The sequence below is a fragment of the Dunckerocampus dactyliophorus genome, chromosome 4, assembly GCF_027744805.1.
Source record: "Dunckerocampus dactyliophorus isolate RoL2022-P2 chromosome 4, RoL_Ddac_1.1, whole genome shotgun sequence".
Taxonomy (NCBI): Eukaryota; Metazoa; Chordata; class Actinopteri; order Syngnathiformes; family Syngnathidae; genus Dunckerocampus; species Dunckerocampus dactyliophorus.
In genome coordinates, this window is record NC_072822.1 from 2,183,511 (window position 1) to 2,206,134 (window position 22,624).

General features: G+C 38.8%; 1 protein-coding gene across 5 annotated transcripts in view; it reads right to left on the bottom strand.

Moving 5' to 3' along the window:
* Nucleotides 1-22,624, bottom strand: part of slc4a4a (solute carrier family 4 member 4a) — a 55,475-nt gene that overhangs the window by 24,234 nt on the left and 8,617 nt on the right. For 2 of the 5 annotated variants that reach the window (XM_054772667.1, XM_054772668.1), the window contains exons 4-8: nt 18,687-18,848; nt 11,386-11,521; nt 8,003-8,163; nt 6,231-6,410; nt 1,203-1,298 (exon numbers count right to left, since the gene is read on the bottom strand). In XM_054772667.1, coding sequence (XP_054628642.1) covers nt 1,203-1,298; nt 6,231-6,410; nt 8,003-8,163; nt 11,386-11,521; nt 18,687-18,848 — 735 coding nt within the window. The remainder of the gene's footprint in view (nt 1-1,202; nt 1,299-6,230; nt 6,411-8,002; nt 8,164-11,385; nt 11,522-18,686; nt 18,849-22,624) is intronic. The other 3 variants (XM_054772671.1, XM_054772669.1, XM_054772670.1) reach the window with 2 other exon arrangements.

Below are 22,624 nucleotides of genomic sequence, written 5' to 3' on the forward strand. Positions count from 1 at the left end.
TGACTAACTAATGACATCATCAACCAACTAAGAAAATGACCAGTTAACCAAAGCAACCAGCTAACTAAAAATGACAGCAAATTAAGTACAAACCAAAATAATGACCGATTAACCAACCAAATCACTAGCTAGCTCGTAAGCCAGCTAGCTAGCTTGCTAGCTTACTAAGACCGACCAATGAATACAACAATTTATACAAGTCACGAACAAACTCACCAAACAATTAACTAAAAAACAATAAAAGAATGATAAGCTAACAAACTGACGAAGTGATGATGTCGTTAACCAACCAAATAAATTACCAGTTCACCAACCAACCAGCTAACTAACCAAAAAGAACAACCAACCAAGTAAATTGATGCATTAACATCAGCAATGTATGTTTGCCTAATCCCGCTAGCTAACTAACTAACCAAAATAATGAGCAATTAACCAACCAACAGCCAGCTCACTGGCTACTTAGCTCGCTAGCTTACTGGTTTATTTAATAACCAAATAATACATCAAATAACTCCCTCACTAACTAACCCAGTAAACTCATTAACCAAATAACAACTAATTACCTTACAAACTAATCAATTCACAACAAACTAACCAACAGAATGATAAAAAACGGACTGACTAACTGATGTCAACCAACCAAGTTAACCCGTTAACCAACCAGCTCAACTAACCAAAAATAACAACCAATCAAGTCAATTGTGTATTAACATCAGTGATGTATTTTCACCTAATCCTGCCAACTAGCTAACCAAACTAATGACCAATTAACAAATGAATAAACTCAGTAGTGTCAACTAACCAATGATGCAGCAGATTACTAATTAACCAAAATTGCAACCAATGAACTTACTAAATGACAACAAATGAACAAGTTACAAACTAATCGACTCCCAAGAAGCTACCAAAAAGATTGATGAAGTAACTAACAAGCTAGCAAAATAACAAGCAACTAACTTAAATTGCTAGCAAGTACTGTAAGTACTAACTAAGTAACCGATGCTTAGTACCGATGAAGTGGCCAATGAGCAGATGAAATGATGAGGTGTGGAGGTTAGAGGCAAACTGGGTTGCGCGAAAAGGATCAAAGTGCTTCAGTCCGCATTTGTCTCTTTTTCTGGCCCAACAAGAACAACAAGAACGGGTTCAGATCCCGTTCTTGTCGTGTCAATGTGAACGCAAGATGATTGGAGTCAACTTACTGAGCCAGTCCATGCTGGCGCTCCTTTGGCTCTGCAAGTCCTCCATTGAGACGTGACCCGACAGGCAGGTCACTGAGTTCTCCAGAGGACTACGAGCTTTTGGGTTTTTTGTTGTTGTTGTTGTTGTTGTTTTAAGTAGCAGCAGCAGGTTAGCAGAGCCGGTTCCGGTCCAGCAGAGATGATGGAGGAGGAAAGAGAGGAGAGAAGGGAGAGGCCACACAGCCACAAATGGTGAAAAGGTCACCCCGCCCAACCAAAAGATCATTCATTCATTCATTAGATTCTCCACATTAGAGTCTAAACAGTGTCTTTACAGTGGAACCTCCAAAGATGTTCTGTTTGAAATTCACCGGCAGGCTTTAGAACCACACTCAAAGCAAACATTATACTTGTACTAACAACGTCATTTTGCAGGAACAAAGGCTTTTATTTTGGTCCATGAAAAAAGGAACACTGTGGCAGGAATGGTCATGGAAGTTCCTGACTTTTCTTTTATTGCTAAAGAAAAATATGGCTTTTTTTCAGGAAAATACTGCATGTGTCTTTTTTCCCCTTTGAAATATACAACTTTTTCTGCAAAGCAAACAGCTGTTTTTCTTCAAAATATCACATTTTTATTCTGAAAAATATACAACTTTTTTCGAAAAAAAAATGTAGACATCTTTTCTGAAAAATATACCTTATTTTTTCTAAAAATGTTCAATCTTATAAAAATATCACATTTTCATACTGGAAAATATAGCACTCTTTTCTAGAAAATGGAAAAAATATCTAACTTTTGATCTTGCAGGTAGGAAGGAATAAAGGGTTTTTCTATAAATATAACAAAAAGAAGTAATCTTGCAAGAATAATCATGTAAGATCCCTACTTTTGTGACTGATATGCTGATACACACAAGATTTTCAAGAAAATATACTCTTTAAATGTTTTTTTTTAATTTTTACTCATGATTCATGATGTCTTTTTTTTATCAGTATTGAAAAATATAACTTTTTCTCTGGAAAACTGAAAAAAAAAAATTTAAATACAATAATTTTTTAAGAACTTTTTTTTTAACTTTTCTGGCAAATGTACACTTTTCTGGAAAACATGACTGTTTTCAAATGTTCACTCTGAAATAAACAACTCTTTTCTAGAAAATATAAGACTTCTACATCTGTCTTAAACTGTCTTTTTCCCCAAAATACCAAACCTTTTTTTTCTAGATTTCAAGAAAGTATGCATTTTCCCCTGGAAAATATAAGACTTTTTCTAGAGAGTAAACTGCTTTCTTCTAGATATTATGATTTTCTTTCTAGAAAATATTTTACTTCCTCCTAAATATACATCTTTTCTGGCAACTATACAACTCTTTTCTTGAATACATGAATCTTTCCCAAAAATCAAATTTTTTTTACCATACTTTTTTCTCTAGAAAAAATACAAGTGTCTAAGAAAATACAACTCTTGTTCTCAAAAATACACATCTGCTTTGCTAGAAAACACATGACTTATTTCTGGAAAAATGTAGCACTTTTCTAGAAAAGTTTGACTATTTTTCTCGCAAATACACAACTTTTTTTTTTCTCCTGGTAAATAAATGACTTTTTCCAGAAAGTATACCACTTTCCTACGGATAATATGATTTAGTTTGTCGAAAATATATATTTTTTTCTCTCTGAAATATACATCTTTTCGGGAAAATATACACCTCTTTTCTGGAAAACATGACTCTTTCAAAAAAATGCAACTTTTTTTCTCATAAATATTTTTTTTCTAGAAAATATGCAAGTGTCTTAGAAATATAACTCTATTTCTCAAAAATACATGACTAATTTGCTAGAAAACACATGACCTATTTTTGTCAAAAATATACAACTAGAAAATATGACTTTTTTTCTGGAAATTACACTTTTTTTCTAAAATAAACGTATCTACAATTCACTTTCAGTGTGGCCCTAATATTCCTTCATAGTCATTTTGCACTTATTATTTAAGTTAAGCTAGGCCATGACCAGCGGTTAGCTCCTGTTTAGACTTGCGTGATATTTAATTATATGATAAATACTATACTGTACTGTATACTGTACATTAGTTCAGTTCCAAGTGTGAAAACTGTAAATACTTCATGGTGTTATATTTGTAAATAAATTGTTATTTTGATGTAAGACAGCCCTTTTTTTGTGTTGTTTATGTTGGTATAGTTGTTTAGACATTTGAGCTGTCACAAAAGCAAAAAATATTTGTGTCAAAGTGAAAGTTATGCTTGAAATGTATCTTTTCACAAAAGCTGGTTTTCTCCCTTTTTTAGTTGGGAACTGATATTTTCCTGAAACCTACCTATATTCTACTGCTGATTACTAAAGAACGGGAAAAGGTAGAAATAAACTTTTTTTTCTGCTGAAAGACGGGAGTCTAATGTTTGTTTTGGTAGCTTCCATGTTTATAAACATACAACACAATATTCTGTGTGCCTTCAAAGATCAGTCCAAATCATCTAAAATCGTCTGCTGAAGGGGATGTCTTTTGAAAAATGGCTGGGATTGAGCTAAGTGTGTTTAAAAAATGGGCTGTGTGCAGCACATCTACTTCGCCGCTTCGCATTACGCCTTTTGAATTTGTCGCTAACGTTAAGACAGTGTTTTACTGATATGACGTCTTAATATTAACGGTGATTCTATGAACTATGAATGTTCAAATGTGACTTCCAAGATTGCCTGTACAGTTGATAAAGGTTTGTTTTTTTAATGATGTTGATAGTTTGACCCTAAAACAGATGATTTATTTTCCCATGGTGTCCACTGAGGAACTTATTGCATTGGACTTCAGAGGTTCCACTGCATTCAGAGGTGGCCGACATTACAGTAGCACACGTCTTTGGAAAGAACGGCTTTGACAAATGCGTCATTTATCTTTGACAATATTGTAATCACTCGATAACAGATTGGGAACAGCGAGTGCTTTTGTTTTGATGGGGTCGTAAATACTTGCGATGCACTTGCGTGTCGTAAAAAAAAAAAAATAAAGGAACTTTCCAAAGACGGGCGGCTGGTGGCAGATTAAAGACGTTATCAACACACACGTTATTGTCCGATATAGTTTGCATGCATTGTTTCAGCAGCAGGGCGGCGCTGTCTGCCACTGTTTCACCGGTCACAACATTAGGTACACCTCCACAAGCGCATGAAGAAATGTGGTCAGGATATTAGAAATGGGTGGGGTGTCATTAATTCAGTAAAGGAGGTGGAAAAAGTGACAGCAGCTCTCCCTGCTTGCACAGAATATGTGCACTACTCATGAATAAAGGCAGAACTAGTTCCAAACACAGTACTAGCTAGTTGGAAGTTCCAAACACAGCACTAGCTAGTTGGAAGTTCCAAACACAGTACTAGCTAGTTAGAAGTTCCAAACACAGTACTAGCTAGTTGGAAGTTCCAAACACAGCACTAACTAGTTAGAAGTTCCAAACACAGTACTAGCTAGTTGGAAGTTCCAAACACAGCACTAACTAGTTGGAAGTTCCAAACACAGCACTAGCTAGTTGGAAGTTCCAAACACAGTACTAGCTAGTTAGAAGTTCCAAACACAGTACTAGCTAGTTGGAAGTTCCAAACACAGTACTAGCTAGTTGGAAGTTCCAAACACAGCACTAGCTAGTTGGAAGTTCCAAACACAGCACTAGCTATTTAGAAGTTCCAAACACAGTACTAACTAGTTGAAAACTGGGTCAGTTTGTCGCTTTTCTTTGGCAACGTGCCAAGTTCATGCAGCGGACACTTGATTAGGTACACTCACATTGCACGGCACCGCACTGACAGCTGTTTCTAAGGTTCTGACCCCTCTCAAAAAACAAAGAAACCATTTCAATGTAAAATAACTCATTCAATTAAACATTTTTAAAATGTCCATTAATTAATAATGAAATAATTATATTGACCATAAGTAATATGAAATTATATTTATATTATTTATATGACATATTCAAATATTATTTCCTGATCTTTTTTATTTATTCAAGAAATGTTTAATTATATTTTTATTTTTATTTCAGGTTTAATTAATAATTACTTATTTATTAATTTAATTCAATTAAAAATATAGAATAATTACAAACGCCATTGAATAACAATGAATAGATAAAAATGTATTTTTCATGAAATAAGTGGTTATTAAGTAGAATCAATATAAATAATTTAAGGTAACATTTTTATAGCTGAGTTAACTGATGGGCTTTTTTTAAACCACATTTGAATGTATTATTTTATCTTTAAGTTTCCACTTATTTGCAGTATTTTCTATCTGTATTTTTACAAAGACGGGGGTTCTGTCACGATCCATAAATCTGCCTGTTTTTTTCCCTTCGATGCTTTAGGTCACTTTTTTGTGCCCTTATTTTGTATTGCTTCCGTTTGTGCTCCGTGCTGCATCCTTCCTGTTGTACCTTCCTGTTGTCACGCAGCTGAGGTCAGTTGTGTTTAGGAGTATTTACTCCGGCCGGTAGCGTGAGCCGTGGTCGGCGCATTAATTACCGTTACTGCATTACTGTTAATTACTCCGCAGCCACAACCCCAAAGCCAAGACGTGACAATTTTGTCACACAAAAAAACCCCAGTCCATATGAAAACCCCGTAGTGTGTATATTATTCGTGACCACGTCTCTGGCAGTGAGCGTTACTAATATCATTGCAGGGGTAGAACTTGTCTGTTGGATCGTATTACATTGTGTACCTAATAAAGTGGCCAGCGTGCAGAATCTGTTGCATTTCTAAGTTAGTCTTCTTAGATTAGTACATAAAAAGTGATAAAAATAGATAACATTGTCGATTAAAAACTACAAGACTCGATTAGATTTTAGTATAAAAGCGCCTCATTAGTGTTTTTCGTGCGGACGAGGGCAGCAGCGTGCCTCTCCCGGTGCACTGCGGTGTCCCTCAGTGGCCTCTGAACGTCAACTGAACCCAGGACGGCCCAATCAGGCTTGATTTGGAGGAGGAAGGAGGAGGAGGAAGGAGGAGGAGACTGCACCAAACTGGCATCATCAGTATTACCGTTCTCCTGGTTGGAAAACAGCCTACTTGCACTGGAGACCGTCTTGCCGATGTCGGCCAGCGAGCGCAGGTTGGACTTCTTGGTCTGGTGGCGGTGTTTCCGCAGCAACGTGTACATCACCTTGTCCTTCAGCTCGCCCTTCAGCTGGCCGCTCTCGATCTGGTTGTCCGTGATCATCTCTGGAGAGCAGCGAAAGGGGACATTGTCATTCTTACTCTGGCGCGAGAACGTTCACAGCGGTCATTTTGCAGAAATAGTTTATGTTTTATTTCATTTGACGGGAATGAAGTTGCAATATTATGCAAAACAAAAAAAAAGTCCTAATTTTACAGGAACGCAACTGAAATATGATGAGAGCTGTAATTTTACTTCTTTTATTTGACTTTTTTATTTCTTACATACAGGAATAGAAAAGCGATATTATGGGCAAAAAATCTTGCCTGAAAAAAAAAATTAAAATGTTATATGAATAAAGTCATATTTTAACAACATTTATTTTTCCAATTTCAAAATGTTTGTATATAATCAAATGTCTGTATGTAAATATAATCATAAAATTGTCAGTAAAAATTACATAATTTTATGGGATTACAGTGGAAGTATTATGTGTAATATTACCAGGAAAAAACAAGAAGGAGGCATAATTTAATGGAAATATAATCATAATATTAGGAGTAAAAATGACATAATTATATGGGAATAAAGTGGAAATGTGTAATATCACCAGAAAAAAACAAGAAGAAAGCATACTTTTACAGGAATATAACCATAATATTATGAGTAAAAATGTCATAATTATATGGGAATAAAGTTGAAATATTATGTGTAATATTACCAGAAAAAACAAAAAGAAGGCTTCATTTTACGGCAGTATAATCCTAAAATTATGGGTAAAAATGAGGTCATTACATGGGAATAGAGTGGAAATATTATGTGTAATATTACCAGAAAAAACAACAACAAGGCATAATGTATAGGAAATATAATCAAAATATTAGGAGTAAAAATGATGTCATTACTGTATATGGGAATAGAGTGGAAATATTATGAGAAAAACTTTCATTTTACTAGAAAAAACTATAATATTGTGATTAAAAAGTAGTCATTTTTAATGGCAATTTTTTAGAATGAACTTGTGATATTAACTGAGCATACATGCTAATTTTATCATAATACTCCAAAATATCAGTGTAAAAAATAGTATTAATTTTTAGTATGAATAAAACATGATTAGAAATAAATGAGAAGAAAGTCCTTGTATGGAAATGCAAGTGAAAAGCTGTTCGCTTTTGAAATTTCAGGGAATTCCCTCATGAAAATACTGCCACAACTGATCCGCGTGCATCCATGAAGTGGTATTCATATTTCCGTTGCACTCACAGTAAACATAAGCAGCGCGTACGCATGAAAAGTGTTAATTGCAAGCACTTAATTAGTGTGACTTTGGCAAAGACTGCAAAGATGAAGGCTATTTTCATGAATGTGCAAGGGAATGTTGACTGATAGTAGCCTCAGGGGGGTTGGGGCTGGGGGGCGAGAGGCCCATGCACTACACTCAATTACTTCACATTAATCACTGCAAGCGCTTCCTCATGCACATTCAAAGTTTGGGTGGCGGCGTGAGGCGGAGGACGTCATCTTCTCGTCCAATTAGAAAGGTTTGGCTTGCACACTGCGATCGGAGACTCTCAAAACGAAGGAGGGCACGGAACGCTTCCAAAGAACGGAGGCAGCGGAACCTCTAAAGTCAAATAAATGATTGGGGACTCACCTACGACCTGAGGCAGAGTGGACGCTTCCATGTCCAGCAGGATGGTGCCCTTCTCGATGCACGTGCGCAGCTCAAACAGGCTGTGCAGGGACAAGGTGGCCACGTGGGGTTTGCTCCAGCGCTCGCCGCCTTTCTCCACCTTCTCCTCGAACTTGATCCACCTGGAGGCAGGACAAAGCTTTCTCAGGTCTGCGGCGCTTTGGACCAAACGCCATATTTTTCACACTTTTCGCCCACTTTTCACTTCCTGTAGGCGGCTGGAACATGTCCCAATACTTTTGTCTACATGTATATAAAAGTGTGTCAGCATGCAGAGACAACCTATATTTGAAAAAAATATTTGTAAATATTCACAATTAACAAATATTCCTAAAAATGTAAAAAAAAAAAAAAATCTAAATATACTCAAATTAGAACATTAAAATAAATTGTTCATAATTCACAGAAAAATAAATACTTCATATATACTTAAGTATATAGATAAAAATATATATTTATTTATATAGATATAAAACATAAACTTGTATATATAATATAAAATAATTTTACCTGATAAGAGTTTTACGAGAATAAAGTTGTAATATTAGGAGAGAAAAAAAACATAACTTTAACAAATATTGTAATGATCTTTAAGCCTAAAAAAAGGCTTAATTTTACCACAAAAAAAAGAAAAAATTAGTGAATTTTACAAGAAAAAACTCCACACCTAAGTGGACAATAAAATCCCCCAAATAAAAATAAAATAATATAAAATATAGACAGAATTAGAATAATGCCCTCATATTATGAGGAAAAAAGGCATAATAAGGTTGTAATAATACAGGAAAAAGGTTGTCATTTTATTTGAATAACTTTGTAATATTAGGAGAAAAAAAACCTCTAACATATATTGGAATTTCTATTTTTAAGACTTGTAAAAAGTCTTAATTTTACCAAATAAATGTTGTAATATTATGAAAAAAACATTTATTTCACAAGAAAAAAATCCACACCAAAGTGGACAATAACAGCCTAAAAATAAACAATAATAATTCCAAATAAAATAATATAAAATATAAACAGAATTAGAACAATGCCCTCATATTATGAGGAAAAAATGCATAATAAGGTTGTAATAATACGAGAAAAAGGTCGTCATTTTACTTGAATAACTTGTAACATTAGGAGAACAAAAAACAGAACTTTAAGGGATATTGTAATTTCCTTTTTAAGACGTGAAAAAATCTTAATTTTACCAAATAAAAGTTGTAATATTAAGAAGAAAAAGAATGTAATTTTAAACAAATTAACAATTATATAAAATATAGACAGAATTACAATAATGCAATAATTACAATAATATGTTGTCATTGTACTAGAATACAATGTAATATTAAGGGAAAAAATAATTAATTTAATTAATTCATTTTGCAAAAATAGAGTTGTGAAAACGTCACTACTAATTGACATGAATAAAGTTGTAACAATGAGGGTAAAAAAAAGCCTTCATTTTCCAAAAATATGAGGGAAAAATATTTAATTGTATTGGGGAGAAAGTCATACTTTATATGGAAAAAAGTCCAAAATAAAGGCCATTCTCACTCGCTCACTAAATGGAAATGAAACAATATGAAATATAATCGCACTCCGTAGTTGCAGTGCACTTTTTTCTTCATTTTTTTACTTACTGGCGCTAAATCGAGAACAATCATGAACCCACGGCAACTTCAGTGACAACACTTAATGCTTTGTGAACGCATTGAGAGTGTAGCCTTTGGAAAAGGTCATCTTTCGTTTTAAGCACGTGTAAACGTGCCGTTTGACCATATTTGTTCTTTTCAGCCAAGTTGAATTTTAGTATTTGAATTTAATTGGAAAGGAAACCTCATGGTTCATGTGCTCCGTGTCTTTCTACGGGGTTGAACTGAACCAGGTCCCCAAGTGGTTGTGTCTTATTTTCTGCATTTTGGCCGTGAGTTGACTGCATGTGGCTTGCAGCCATCATCATCATCAGCAGCAGCAGCAGCAGCAGCAGCGGCCAACACTCCACACGTCTTTCACCCAATCTCAGGAGGGCACTTCATCCCTCAGCTGCACAACGGATTTTAATGCCAGTGTGTGAGCCACCTCCAACCAATCGCAGATCGCCTTTTAGCAATATAAATGTTTGCAATTGTGGTCGTATGCAGTACAGTGGGGTCAGAGGTCAGGAAAAACTAAACACAACTCATTGCGAAGCCGCAAACGGCATCACAAAGATCCTCCATAGAGAGAGATGTGCTCACACAACACTAACGCCGCATGTAAGCGCCCCGTCAGGTCACCCTATCTGCACTCACAAAAAGGCCTCTATGGAAGACCTTAGTCTTACATTGCCCAACACAGCAGCAACAGAACCAATGTTGCAATAGTGCTAAGGAGTAAAAGAAAATGCTAATCTAGCATTAATATCACAGGTGAGTTCATTGTAAACAAGTGTAGCGTGCTGTTGTTTCACACCAACAATTTACTGCGCATGCAGAGGTAGATAAAGCACTGCATGCGCCATACAATGCGGCTACTGCCATCTTGTGGATTTTTTTTTTTAAACTACATCTAAAGCAGATTTATCACATTTTCCAACGGTCATTAAGTCACGACCCACTTTTATTTAAATCATTTTACATTTTTAATTGTATTTTTATTGTTTTTTACATTTTTATTGAAGTCATTTTTATTTTTGTATTTATTTCTATTGTTTTTTACACTTATTTAAGTCAGTTTTATTTGTATTTATTTTTAGTATTTTTTACAATTGTATTAAAGTCATTTTTACTCATATTTATTTTATTATTATATACATTTTTATTTAAGTCATTTAATTTATTTTTAGTGCTTTTTGCATTTTTATTATTTTTTGTTACAATAGGTTACAATAATAAAGTCAAAATATTATGGGAATAAAGTCATAATTTGGAGGAAAAAATTCACAAGAAAAATGTTTTAAAACAACAAAAGAAGCTGCATTTATACGAGAATAAAGTTGAAAAATAAAGCAAAAAATCTGAGGAAAAAAAGGTGCAAATAAACTCATCATATCATGAGGGGAAATAATGGCATTTTAGTAGCATCAAGTTGAAATATTAAAGACAAAATATGTTATTTTCTTAAAAAGTTGTAATATTATGAAAAATAGTTGGTAAAAAAAAGTGATAATACTATGGGAGTGAAGATCAAACGCTACGGGAATAAAGTCCTAATATCGCAAAAGGAAAATGTACAAAGATTATTTCAGAGAAAAGGAAAAGTAAAAAAAACAGCAAAAATGGGAAAGTATATCCAGTATATGACAAAGCTGAGATGCAGTTTAATATGCAGTAGAACTTGTTGGCACATCGACATGTGTTGCTTTACAAAATGCTTACCTGGCCGTCTCCTTCCACTCCATCTCCTGCCCGTCCACCGACAGCAGCTCGTCCAGCTCGGTGAAGAGCTGCGGGGGCGCCGGGCCGTCATCCTCCTCCCCGAGGATGAAGCGGATCCTCTCAACCGCCGGCGAGACTGCGGAGACAGGGAAGATACTCCGTGTCAGAGGGCGGCGAGGCGGCTCCAGATCTGCCTCATCGGGACCCCCGTTGAACTCCGGGGGGGGCGGCGGGGGTGGCGGGATGATGACCATGGCCACCTCCTCTGCTTTCCCCTCCGCGTCCTCCTCTTTCTCATTTTGGTTGTTGTTGTTGTTGGACATGTTCACAAAGTGACCCCCCCCACTTTGTCCACGCAGCGAGCGAGCTAGACCCTCAACTTGGGTGCAAGTGACGGACCCTCTCAGCTGCCCAGACCAGCACTGTAAAACAGGTAGGAGGGGGAGTTTGTGTCCCCACAACCGAACGCCCCCCCCCCACCACCACCCCCACCACCACCACCTCTCACTGTTCAAATAGGCCTTCACCATTGGCCCTCCAAGCCTTGGCGAGCTGCCCTGGGAGCCCCTCAGTGACAATTAGGAAATGGTTCACAAACTGGCCCATTCTTCAGCCGAGGCTTGGCTTTCCCTCCTCTTGTCTTCTCATTTGAATATTTAGCCGGGCGCATAAAAAGAGACAAGGCGAGGTGAAAACTCCCCAGCCTGAGAGATACTAGATAATCATCCTCCATCGACAAGTGACTTGTTTGTGCTCTAACAGTAACGAGAAACATCAATCATCGACCTCACTTTGCTCCACTTTTCAGAGAAGAGCCGCTCAAACGCTCGCTTTTAAAGTTCCAGGTAGGCTTCGCTACACATCTGAAAACAAAACCCGAAGGTGTGCCAACCATCCGTCAGACGTGGGAGCTGTAAGTTTGGCTATTTTGTTTTTCTTCAGCGAATACCCTAACCCAGCATGATGTTGCTGTTAAAATGTGAGTGTAATGTTAGCACTGTAGCTCACTTTGCTGTGCTCGTGTTGCTAACGGTTGTGTCCTCCTGTCCCACTCCTTCACTCGTTCAATCCCAGCCATTCCCCTTCAGCAGCGGCCATTTTAGACCATTTGGACTGATCTTTCAAGGCTCTCAGAATATTGTGTTCTATGGCAAAGTAAACAGTGGAACATGGCTCAAAATCAATAGCGTTCTTGCTACTACGACACAGACCGATCATCTCCAAAAGTGGCGTTGAGAATTGAGACTTCCCTGCCAAAAAACAGCACCTACAAATATGACCTGTGATCTCAGTTGCATTGGATCTGATGTGATTCAAAATCAGCAAGAATACCCTCACAAAAATGCACCAGGAACAACCTTCATTTGGGCCGAGGATGGTCCCGTGTCTTGACGGACAGCCAAGACGGACAGGGCAGGTGACATTTTTTATGGATCTACCACTTGACTTTTTTGTTCCATAAACCTCAGGATGTTTGAAGAAGTTTCAAATGAGCGTAGCGCGCTGCGAGCGCCCTTGCAGCCCGCTCAAGGAGAGAAAGCTGTTTTGCCTTTGCCATCAAGAGATCATGACCGTGCGAATACCTGACAGAAAATCACATTCAATCCAAGATTTTGCCTTTTAAAGGTTGTGCCCTTAAACTGCAAAATGTAAATTCTTGCAACTTTTCAACTGGTCTTCACATTTTGATGAGGAGGATGGGATGAGGATGGGTTGAAAATTGAGACTGGTTGAGAAGTGGACACGGGCGAGGCTACCTCGGCTGCATCATTCCAAACCAAGAAGTTCCCGTCTTTGTCTGCGAGCAAGGATTGAAGATGACTTCAGAGTTGCCACTGCCCAGACACGTGGACCTATGAATTTTAACCTTGACCTCCTGGTCTCTCAGGTCAAATATATTTCAAAGCAAGTTGCTTTGAGCTCAGGCTCTAACCCCCCGGGGTTTGGGTTGGGTCGTCAGTTACAGCTGCTCCCATTGGGTGTGGTGATGGTTCAAAATCAGTGGGTTTCTTGCCCCGGCATGCTTAGTTGCGATACCAGACCGGCACATATCATTACAGATCATTGCAACTTCACACTCCAGCAGTTGCTAACAGTGAGGTAGTGGTGGGGGGGGGAGATTCAGGACAGGGTGAAAGCAAAGAGGGGTGAGAGCAAAGCACGAAGAGGAGGGATAGAAAATGAAAATCCCATCGCTCAAACGCAATTTCAAAGGCGTGTGTGCTCTAGCCGAGAGCCACGGGCGCACAAAGAGCACTTTGTCCCCGGCAGCAGAGCATGATGGGATACGAGATGGACGAAGAATGCCCCGCTGCCCGCCACAGAGCTTTCTGTGAGCGGCCCGCCAGAGAACCGCTCGGTCCCACTCTTGACAGGCATCCTACACAAATACTTTCTAGGACGCTTTGCACAAGTCTGTCTGTCTTTAAGCGCACTGTACGTCCGTCCCCTCATTGGGCAGGAGCGAAACTGTGCAGGGGAAGTGTTGTTGCCGCCGCAGAGTCCCACGTTCAGTATGCAGGACAGCTCACCAGACGGCTTGAATGCAGAGTGACACCCTGAGGGGGACACATTGAGAGCTAACGCCGCCGAGCTCTACTTAGGGGGAGAGAGGCTAAGAAATACCACACCGAAGACTTTTTTTCACAGCATAGCTTGTCAAGGGACTATACAAATGAATACACTTCAGAGTAGTCAGTGTACAGCTTGTATAGCAGTATAGATTCATTAGCCACTTCAGGTTAGTCAACACAGAGCCATTATTGTCTAAATAGCTGCCAACACAAGTGCATAGCAAGATATTGGTGCCTTGCCTACGACACAGTCTGGGGCTGCACGAGTGCTGCCGGCACTTGTCATCTTTGGGGGTGCCTCTGGGCTCCTGCCATGAAGGGAGTGGGAGGGGATCATGCCCTGCTTCACAATGTCACAGTACATGTTGGAATTCATTTTTCCCCTCGATAAACCGCCGCCGGCAGCACTCATGCAGCCACAGACCGTGACGCTGCCGCCACCACCAGGCCTGACGATACACAAAACAGTTGTCTTGCTAGTCACTTGTGTTGCCAGCTATTTCGACAATAATGACTCATTTTAAGTCCCTTGAGCATCACATGTCTCCTGTACAGGTATTTCTCAACATTTTGGGGGCTGCCTCGTGAGTGGATTGCAGGGGTGTATTACCAGCGTTTACATTACCAAAATCTAAGCAAGCGGCAGTGAAAATACCAGGAAAAGGTATGGCAGGGATGAAGAGGGATTACGCCGACATCTAAATGTCAACATAATCACTTTGCTGAATCAATATCAGTTCCTATCAATGGCGCTTGTGGTTGTAGGCTAAGTGAATTGTCTCCAGGTAAAACACGGCGTTTGCTTTGAAAGCTAAAATGCCAACTTGGAAGGAAAGCCATGATAAGTCACGCTGACCTTTGCCTTTGTCTCATCAACTTTGAAAGCCCTCATCAATATAACAATTGTAAATATGCTCTCTCTCTCAGCCTGCCATACGCAACAATTGGATTTAAATAAAAGACTGGCAACAGAAAACCGGTTAAGAATGCGGCTCGGAACTGTGAGCATGCTGAACTCTTGTTTCCATGAAGTAAACTTGAGCAAGACACCATAACGTACCGCCAAAACATGGCTTTTGCAGGGGCAGGCGCGGGACTTAGCAACTAACTGACCATTTGTCTAATGAGTATCGAAGTTCCATCTGTCAGACCGTGTAGTGTGAGGGTTTGTTTGGTGTCGGAGTGTCCTGTCATCCGTTGATTTTTATGGCAGAGCGTGACATCGCGGCACTGATGCTACGCGACCCGCATGAGCCAGCGGCGCATCCCGGTGTTGACTGTTAACAAGCCGCCATTGAGGAGCGAGCAGTGTTGACGTAAACAAAGCGACATGTGGACGCGCTTGTCTACAACTTCCGAGACGAAAGGGGACGGATTTGTTCTTAGAAATGAATGATCAATGTTTGCATGTTGATTTACTGCGCAGCGCGTCACCAAGGTAAAGACAGAAGACTGAATTTTGGCATAAAAAAGACAGATATTTCAAAAACACCGTCATAGATTTTAAGCTCTAAATCACATTGCAATGCTGCAGTGTCGCCGTCAAAAATGAAAATAAAAGATATGTCATATTTATGTCATATTTAGCTCATTCAGTCCCAGCCATTTTCCACTGACTGATCTTTCAAGGCACACAGAATATTGTGTTCTACGGCTAAACAAACATGGAAGCCACCAAAACAAACATTAGACTCCCGTCTTTCATCAGAAAAAAAAGCTTCTTTCTACCTTTTCTCGTTCTTTAGTAATGAGCAGTAGAACATAGGTAGGTTTCAGGAAAATGTCAGTTCCCAACTAAAAAAGGGAGAAAAACAGCTTTTTGTGAAAAGTTACATTTCAAGCATAACTTTCACTTTGACACAAATAATTTTTGCTTTTGTGACAGCTCAAATATCTAAACAACTATACCAACATAAGCAACACAAAAAAGTTTATTGTTTTACATCAAAATAACAATTTATTTACAAACATAACACCATCAACTATTTACAATTTTCACATTTGGAACTGAAAGATGTGTGTGCATGTGTGTGCACGCATGTGTGTGTGTGTGTGTTTGCGCATGCGTTAAAATTTCCCTACACGCTCTCTCACTTCCTCCTTCCTGTCACGTGTGATTTTCCCTCCACTTGATCTCCGCCGAGCTCTTATCAAATGCACTTCTGCCATTTTGTGGCCGTTTTTACCGCTTAAAATTTCTCTGAAGTGAAGTGAATTATTGGAGAGTTTTGTCATTGCGCAAAAGATGTATAAATACGTTTTTGGGATCGGGCGTTCGGGATTATAAAAACGTATAAGTACGTTTTTGGCATTGAATGAGTTAAGAAGAAATCAATTAACTAAGTGCTGATTTGCACCACAAGTTGTCATTTTCTGGAATTTTAGACAAAAAAAAAAGAAAACTGATTACAGAATAAATGACAATAATATAATTATAATTTATTGCATTTATAATAAAGTAATGAAATAATACAATTAATAACTTGTAATAGAAAACCTCTGCAGACTTTTGCGCTCATATTTAGAATGATTTTATTGATTTGGTTTCAGACTGAATTGATGAAATCTTCATCATTTTGGATGAATTGACATTGGCCTTTTATTGTGCTCGCCGGCTGCAAACCGCTAAACTTTTCCACACCAAAGTCAGCGTGGGCAAGCAGATGGGTCGCCTCTAATCTATTCTGTGATTGGATTTCTGTCCTGAAGAAAATCCCCCCTCCTCTCTCTCTCTCACACACACACACACACACACACACACACACACACACACACACACACACACCATATTAGGAGACATGTCTACATTGTAAAATCCAGTTGTTGTCACACCATGCGTGTGCAAGCAGACATCGTTTTCCGCTCACAATCACAAGATGAAATCGGCCTCGTCATGGACGCGAATCAGCTGTTGCAAATTGGTGATGATATCATTTGAAGCTAGCATTTTAGCTTGGCGTCTTTCACTTGGCTAACGTAGCATCTTTACTGCGGTCGGGCACACGTTACTTCTGTTTAAGTCCCGCCTCCCCGCACGGTCTGAATGTACAGTCACTGGTCGGATTTCACCGTCATTACCATCATATGCAGCACTTGGCTTTTCTGTCTTTAAGTTGTACTTTTTAGCCTTTTGCGAGGAAAATCAAGTATTTCAGACGAGACAGGCAAAAATAATCAACGACCCGTTCCGATCAAGTAGCATCTTTTGTGCCTTGATCTGTTTGGAAGTGTGTCTCCATCCGATTTTCACGTGATCCGATTTTAGTCCAAAACAATCTGTATGACAGGAGCGCTCTGCCAGATTAATGATGACAGTCGCCCCTCACTACTTCGCGGTTCACCTTTCACCTTTCGTGGTTCACCAAACGCTATTTCGCTGCTTTTTTTTAGCATATGATTGCACATTGTGGTCTGCGTCCTGATTGGCTAGGGGACTGTAGACGCTTGTCAATCAATCTCCTCCGTGCCGTGTCTCCTCCATGAAGCGAAGATTCATTTACAGTAGTCCTGGCGCTCCACAGCCGCGTAACTTCTGCCTTCATTCAGCATGTATGATCACTCGCAGTTAGTGATCATACAACAGGAAACAGGCCGTCCCGCACAAAGGAGATTGATTGACAACGCACGACACAATGGGCGGGTGAGATGACGTGGACACGTCTGGACACGTCTTCAACTCTCACATGAGTATACAACACCCTCTACTGGTAGCCGTAGTAAATACAATAACAGACCCATGCAACAGAGCACCGATAGATCACTCTAAGACACCACAAGGACGCAGAACACAATGCTCACACGAATGCTCACACGAATGCTCACACGAACACAATGTCCATACACTGTTGAAAAAAAAGTACACAATTGCACTTTGCAAAGTGCGAATACGATGAAACAACAGATGTAGTTTCATCGACCAAAGGGAAAATATTATGAGGGAAAATCATGTAATTTTAGTGGGAAAAGTTCTAATATTATGGCAATAGAGTCAAACTATTACGAGAAGAACATTTATGAAGATTATTTAGGAAGAAAGTTAAAATATTTGGAAAATTTACACCAAAGAAAACAACAGCAAAAATGGCAAAAAAAGAGCAAAGGCCGAAGTTCATACAAAGAATATGCTTTTCCATCCATATCACGAAGCTGAGTTGCATGCTTTCATTTTTCACTGTGTGGCCCTCGCGGGAAAAGGTTCGGACACCCCGAGTGTGTATACTGAGCATCATTGATTGTCGTATTTCAATGAAAGAGGCCTGACTTCATGCGTTTGATTTTTTTCTTCACACTACCAGGACCCATATCCGAATGGGGGCCGCATGGAAGCAAAAAAATTGGAATTGACCTTTCCTTCCTTTGTTCAAGCATCCTAAAACTGTGCCTGAGGACCTAATGGAGGACGCTGCGGCCGACAAAGCGACGGCGGACTAAACACGCACACAAAGACGGAGGGCCAAGGGCAAAAAAAACGTGGAAATCAGCCGCCCCGGGGGAGACGCCACATCAGCATCTCGTACAGTACAACTGCATCTGAGCGGCCATTACTGCGAGTGGGAAGTCACTCTGTTCTGTCCACTCGTCAGTCAGCGGGACGTGTGGCACTATTTCTGTCCATAAAGTTGACTCAGCAACTTCTTAGGGCCGGTGGGAGGGGTTTGCCATAAATGCAAGCAGGGTCCAGCGGAGAAACGGACACGAGCCTTGACGGGCTTTGACATTGCGACTTACCGAGGGGCTTGAGGATGCTGTTGCCGACCTCCTCGTTGTCCGACTTGTCAGACGTGCTCTCCGCCTTCCTGTCCCTCTGGCCACTGGCGGGCCGCCGGCGGTGACGCCTCCGACGCCGATAGCTCTTGGGCACCCTCACGCCGATGTAAACGGTGTGATGGCCTGAAAAAAGAAAAAGCAGACATCGGCCATGTTTTAGCAAAATGTCAAGAAAATTGCAGCACTTGAAAGAGGGGCTGACATTTAAGAGATCTGCAAAAAAAAAAAAGCAGACTAAAGCATCACCCTTGAGATGAGTTCACAATCTCACGTGGCTCGCAAATGATCCGAGGGAGCAAAGCGTGGGCTTACAGAGGTCGCAGTAGGCTGTCAGAGCAAATATTTGGACAGACGACAAAGTAGCACGTAATAGCGAAGCTGGGCTCGATGGCGACGAGGCGCGTTGGCACCCGATGCAGTCTGACACGCAGTTTTATATACATCACGTTCAGGGTCATTAATGGCACAAAGAACAAAAGTGTTTGCTGATAGCACACCAGTGAAGTGGACTTTAATGCCAACGCGCCAACACGTAATGTTTACTAAATATGGTACAGACTGCTTGAATCTATTTATACTTGCCCTTATTTAGCGGTATACATTTTGTGCTGCTGGGACTCCTACTTATTGGAGCACAAAAACTATTTTGACTTTTATTATAGCATTGTTTTAAACTGCCAAAAGGCATGAATATACAATAAGTATGAATAACGATAAATTTTGTGCACAGAACAGAGGCCACAGTTTTAATTGTATCGCGTTGAAATGTTGTGTGTTTGTAACAGGACTTGAGATCTCAACACGGGCCAAAAATGGTACCTCTTTGTTGAATTTTGATAAAGTTATGACACCTTGCTTGCTACATATGCACATAGACTATCATAAACAACAAGTTATGGTTGTCTACCATCATGAATGTCTAGTTTTATGTGTGTATTATTATGTATAGGTTATCGGAATCGGCTAGCGCGCGCTCACCTTGTTTTGTCATTCAACAAAGACCAAAAGTGTTTACGGATAGCACACGATTGAAGTGGGTTTTAATACCAATGCGCCAAGATGTATGTAATATTTACAAAATACGCTAGAGACAGGTTGAATCTATTTATACTTGCCGCTGTTTGGTGGTACACATTTTGTACTGCTGAGGTTTTTTTAGTGACAATGCCTCATTGGAACATAAAAAAATGGCAGACGTGAAATGTAGTCTTGTTTTAAACTGCCATAATGCATAAACATATAGTAAGTATGAATTCCGATAAATTTTGTGCGCAGAACACAGGCCACAGTTTTATTTGTATCGTGTTGAAATTTTGTGTGTTTGTAACAGGACCTGAGATCTCAGCACTAGCCAAAAATGGTATCTCTTTGTTGAATTTTGATAAAGTTATGACAATTTCTACTCATTGATTCGATGTCATTTGATCTGACAAAGTCATTGAAATCAACTTGTCTGTCATAAACAACCGTATGATACCCGGTGAAATAAGTTATGGTTGCCTAACATCATGAATTTCTAGTATTATGTGTCGATTAGTATGTAGCGGTTATCGAAATTGGCGAGCTTGTGTCCACCTTGTTTTGTCATCCAACAACGACCAAAAGTGTTTACGGATAGCAGACTAGTGAAGTGGGTGGGCTTTAATGCCAACGCACCAAGACACACAAACAAAATGAAGAAGGTAAAAGTCAGTTTTCCGCCTTTGGCATTAGAAGCTTTAAAAACGTACAAGCGATACGAGGTATGTTTTTGTCACAAACATGCAGTGTGCCTCCACATTTCATATGTTTCATCGGTTGTTTTTGTGATGAAAAACAATGACAAGAAGCATCTAAAATGACAACTAACAAGGCTATGTAAATGTATTTTCTCTACTGAGAGACGCGCTGTGAGCTAAAATTTGGAGAAAACAATGAAAGTGCGAGACAAAAGGCTCTATACAGGATGAGATCGCTTTCAAATGCGGCCTTTTGGAGCCACGCGCTGACTATGACCCAACCAGGAAGTGTCCAACCCCCTAAAAAACAAACAATGCCTCCTCTTGAGGCACAACAACATTCATTATTCCCGCCCAGCACAATGCGTTGCGTTTCAGAGGGGTTCATCTAAATGCAACAAGCTTTTCCGCCGTTCTTTCAAATGTTTCAGAAGATCTAACACGTGGGTGGGTAGACGTCGGGTAGACACCGGAGACAGAACCAGCATGACCCGCACTTGAGCTGCTGACCGTGAGGCTTTGGGTTCAACAAGGATGGCACCTCGCTGTTGTTTATGCGACAACAACACAGCACCAGATCAATGGAAGCCCCGCATGCATTCCCGCCCGATGCGTATTGTGGCGCGGAACATCATCTGCTGAGTCATCGCAGCGCCAAAAACTGTTGTCAAAACCGCACACACGATCGGTATGGACTGTACTCCCCGCTCACAACATCAGCCCTTCTTGTCTCGCTTACTTCATCACTGATACATTTCCTTTCATTTTAGAAAAGTTGAAAAGAGCACATAGATCACATTAAATGAGAATAATGTCAGTCAAATAAATCCTACCACTATAACTATGTGTTTTTTTCATTATTTATTTCTTATTATATTATTTGTTAAAGATAAATAAATAAATAAGGTATATAGTAAAAAATAATAAATAAATAAATGTAAATATTACAAAACAATTCCAACAAAATCAACACAAATTTACTAATATTTTACAAAAAATATTTTGAAAATCCAATAATTCAATGAGAAAAATAGAAAAAACATTACCAAAAAAACTAGACGAAAATTACAAACTTAAAAAATTCTATCCAAAATGCTAAATGATAAAATTACAAAAATATGGAACAAAAATCTTACATAAAAATAAAAATACTATTTAAAAAGATTTGGAAAAAAATCACAAATAATTTACAAATGTTTGGCCTTAAATTAAATTAAATTAAATTAAATTAAATTAAATTAAATTAAATTAAATTAAATTAAATTAAATTAACATTTCCATCACATGAAAAGGAGATGTTGATTAAATAATTAAATAAAATGGAAACATGTTATTCAATTATTTAATTTAATTTAATTTAATTTAATTTAATTTAATTTAATTTAATTTAATTTAATTTAATTTAATTTTTAGACCCCACTGTAAGAAAAAATCTGAACAAGAGTAATAACTGGTCATTTTCACAAAATGATCATTGGCAATGATATTCATGATTATTATTTATATATTATATATATTATTATTATTTATCATTTTAATTTTCATCATAATCAAATATACATGCCACTGGATTCTTTACAAGCATAACATCCATTGAAAAGCATGTATCTCCAAAAATGCATTTGATTTATCCAAACCGTAAAGAAAAGTCTTTCTTTTGTGTGTGTTTTGTCCTTTTTTGGTGGGGGAGGCGGCCTTTAATATCAGCAATTTTCTAAAGTTCAGAAGAGATTACGACATTAAAAGACACAGCAAATGTCAGCACCACTGAAACTGAAACGCCCGGGCAGCACAAATTGCACAACTCTTGATATTTAAAAGCCATGCGTAGAAAATGCCTCGTGATTGACAGACACCTGCCTGCACCTGCGCGTGTCTTTTCACGTCATAGATTTGAACTTTTTAGCGAGAAATTAACACCTCTCTTTTTTCCCCTCAGGAGAAAAACAGGTAGTTAGTGTAATAAAGTTTACAGGTGACTGCTACTGCTGACAAGGGCTTTGTTGCTAACCAAAACAGCAACACCTACCGAGGCATGTTAAGGTCCTGCCTCTGTTTTTGCTTCTGTAGCTATACTGTATGAAATCCCGCGCAGTTTAGTGGAAATTGTAACATTTGAATGGTTTGTTTTTTTTAAGTTGTTTGTGTTGACAGAGGTAACGATGTCAAGGCACTGGCAGC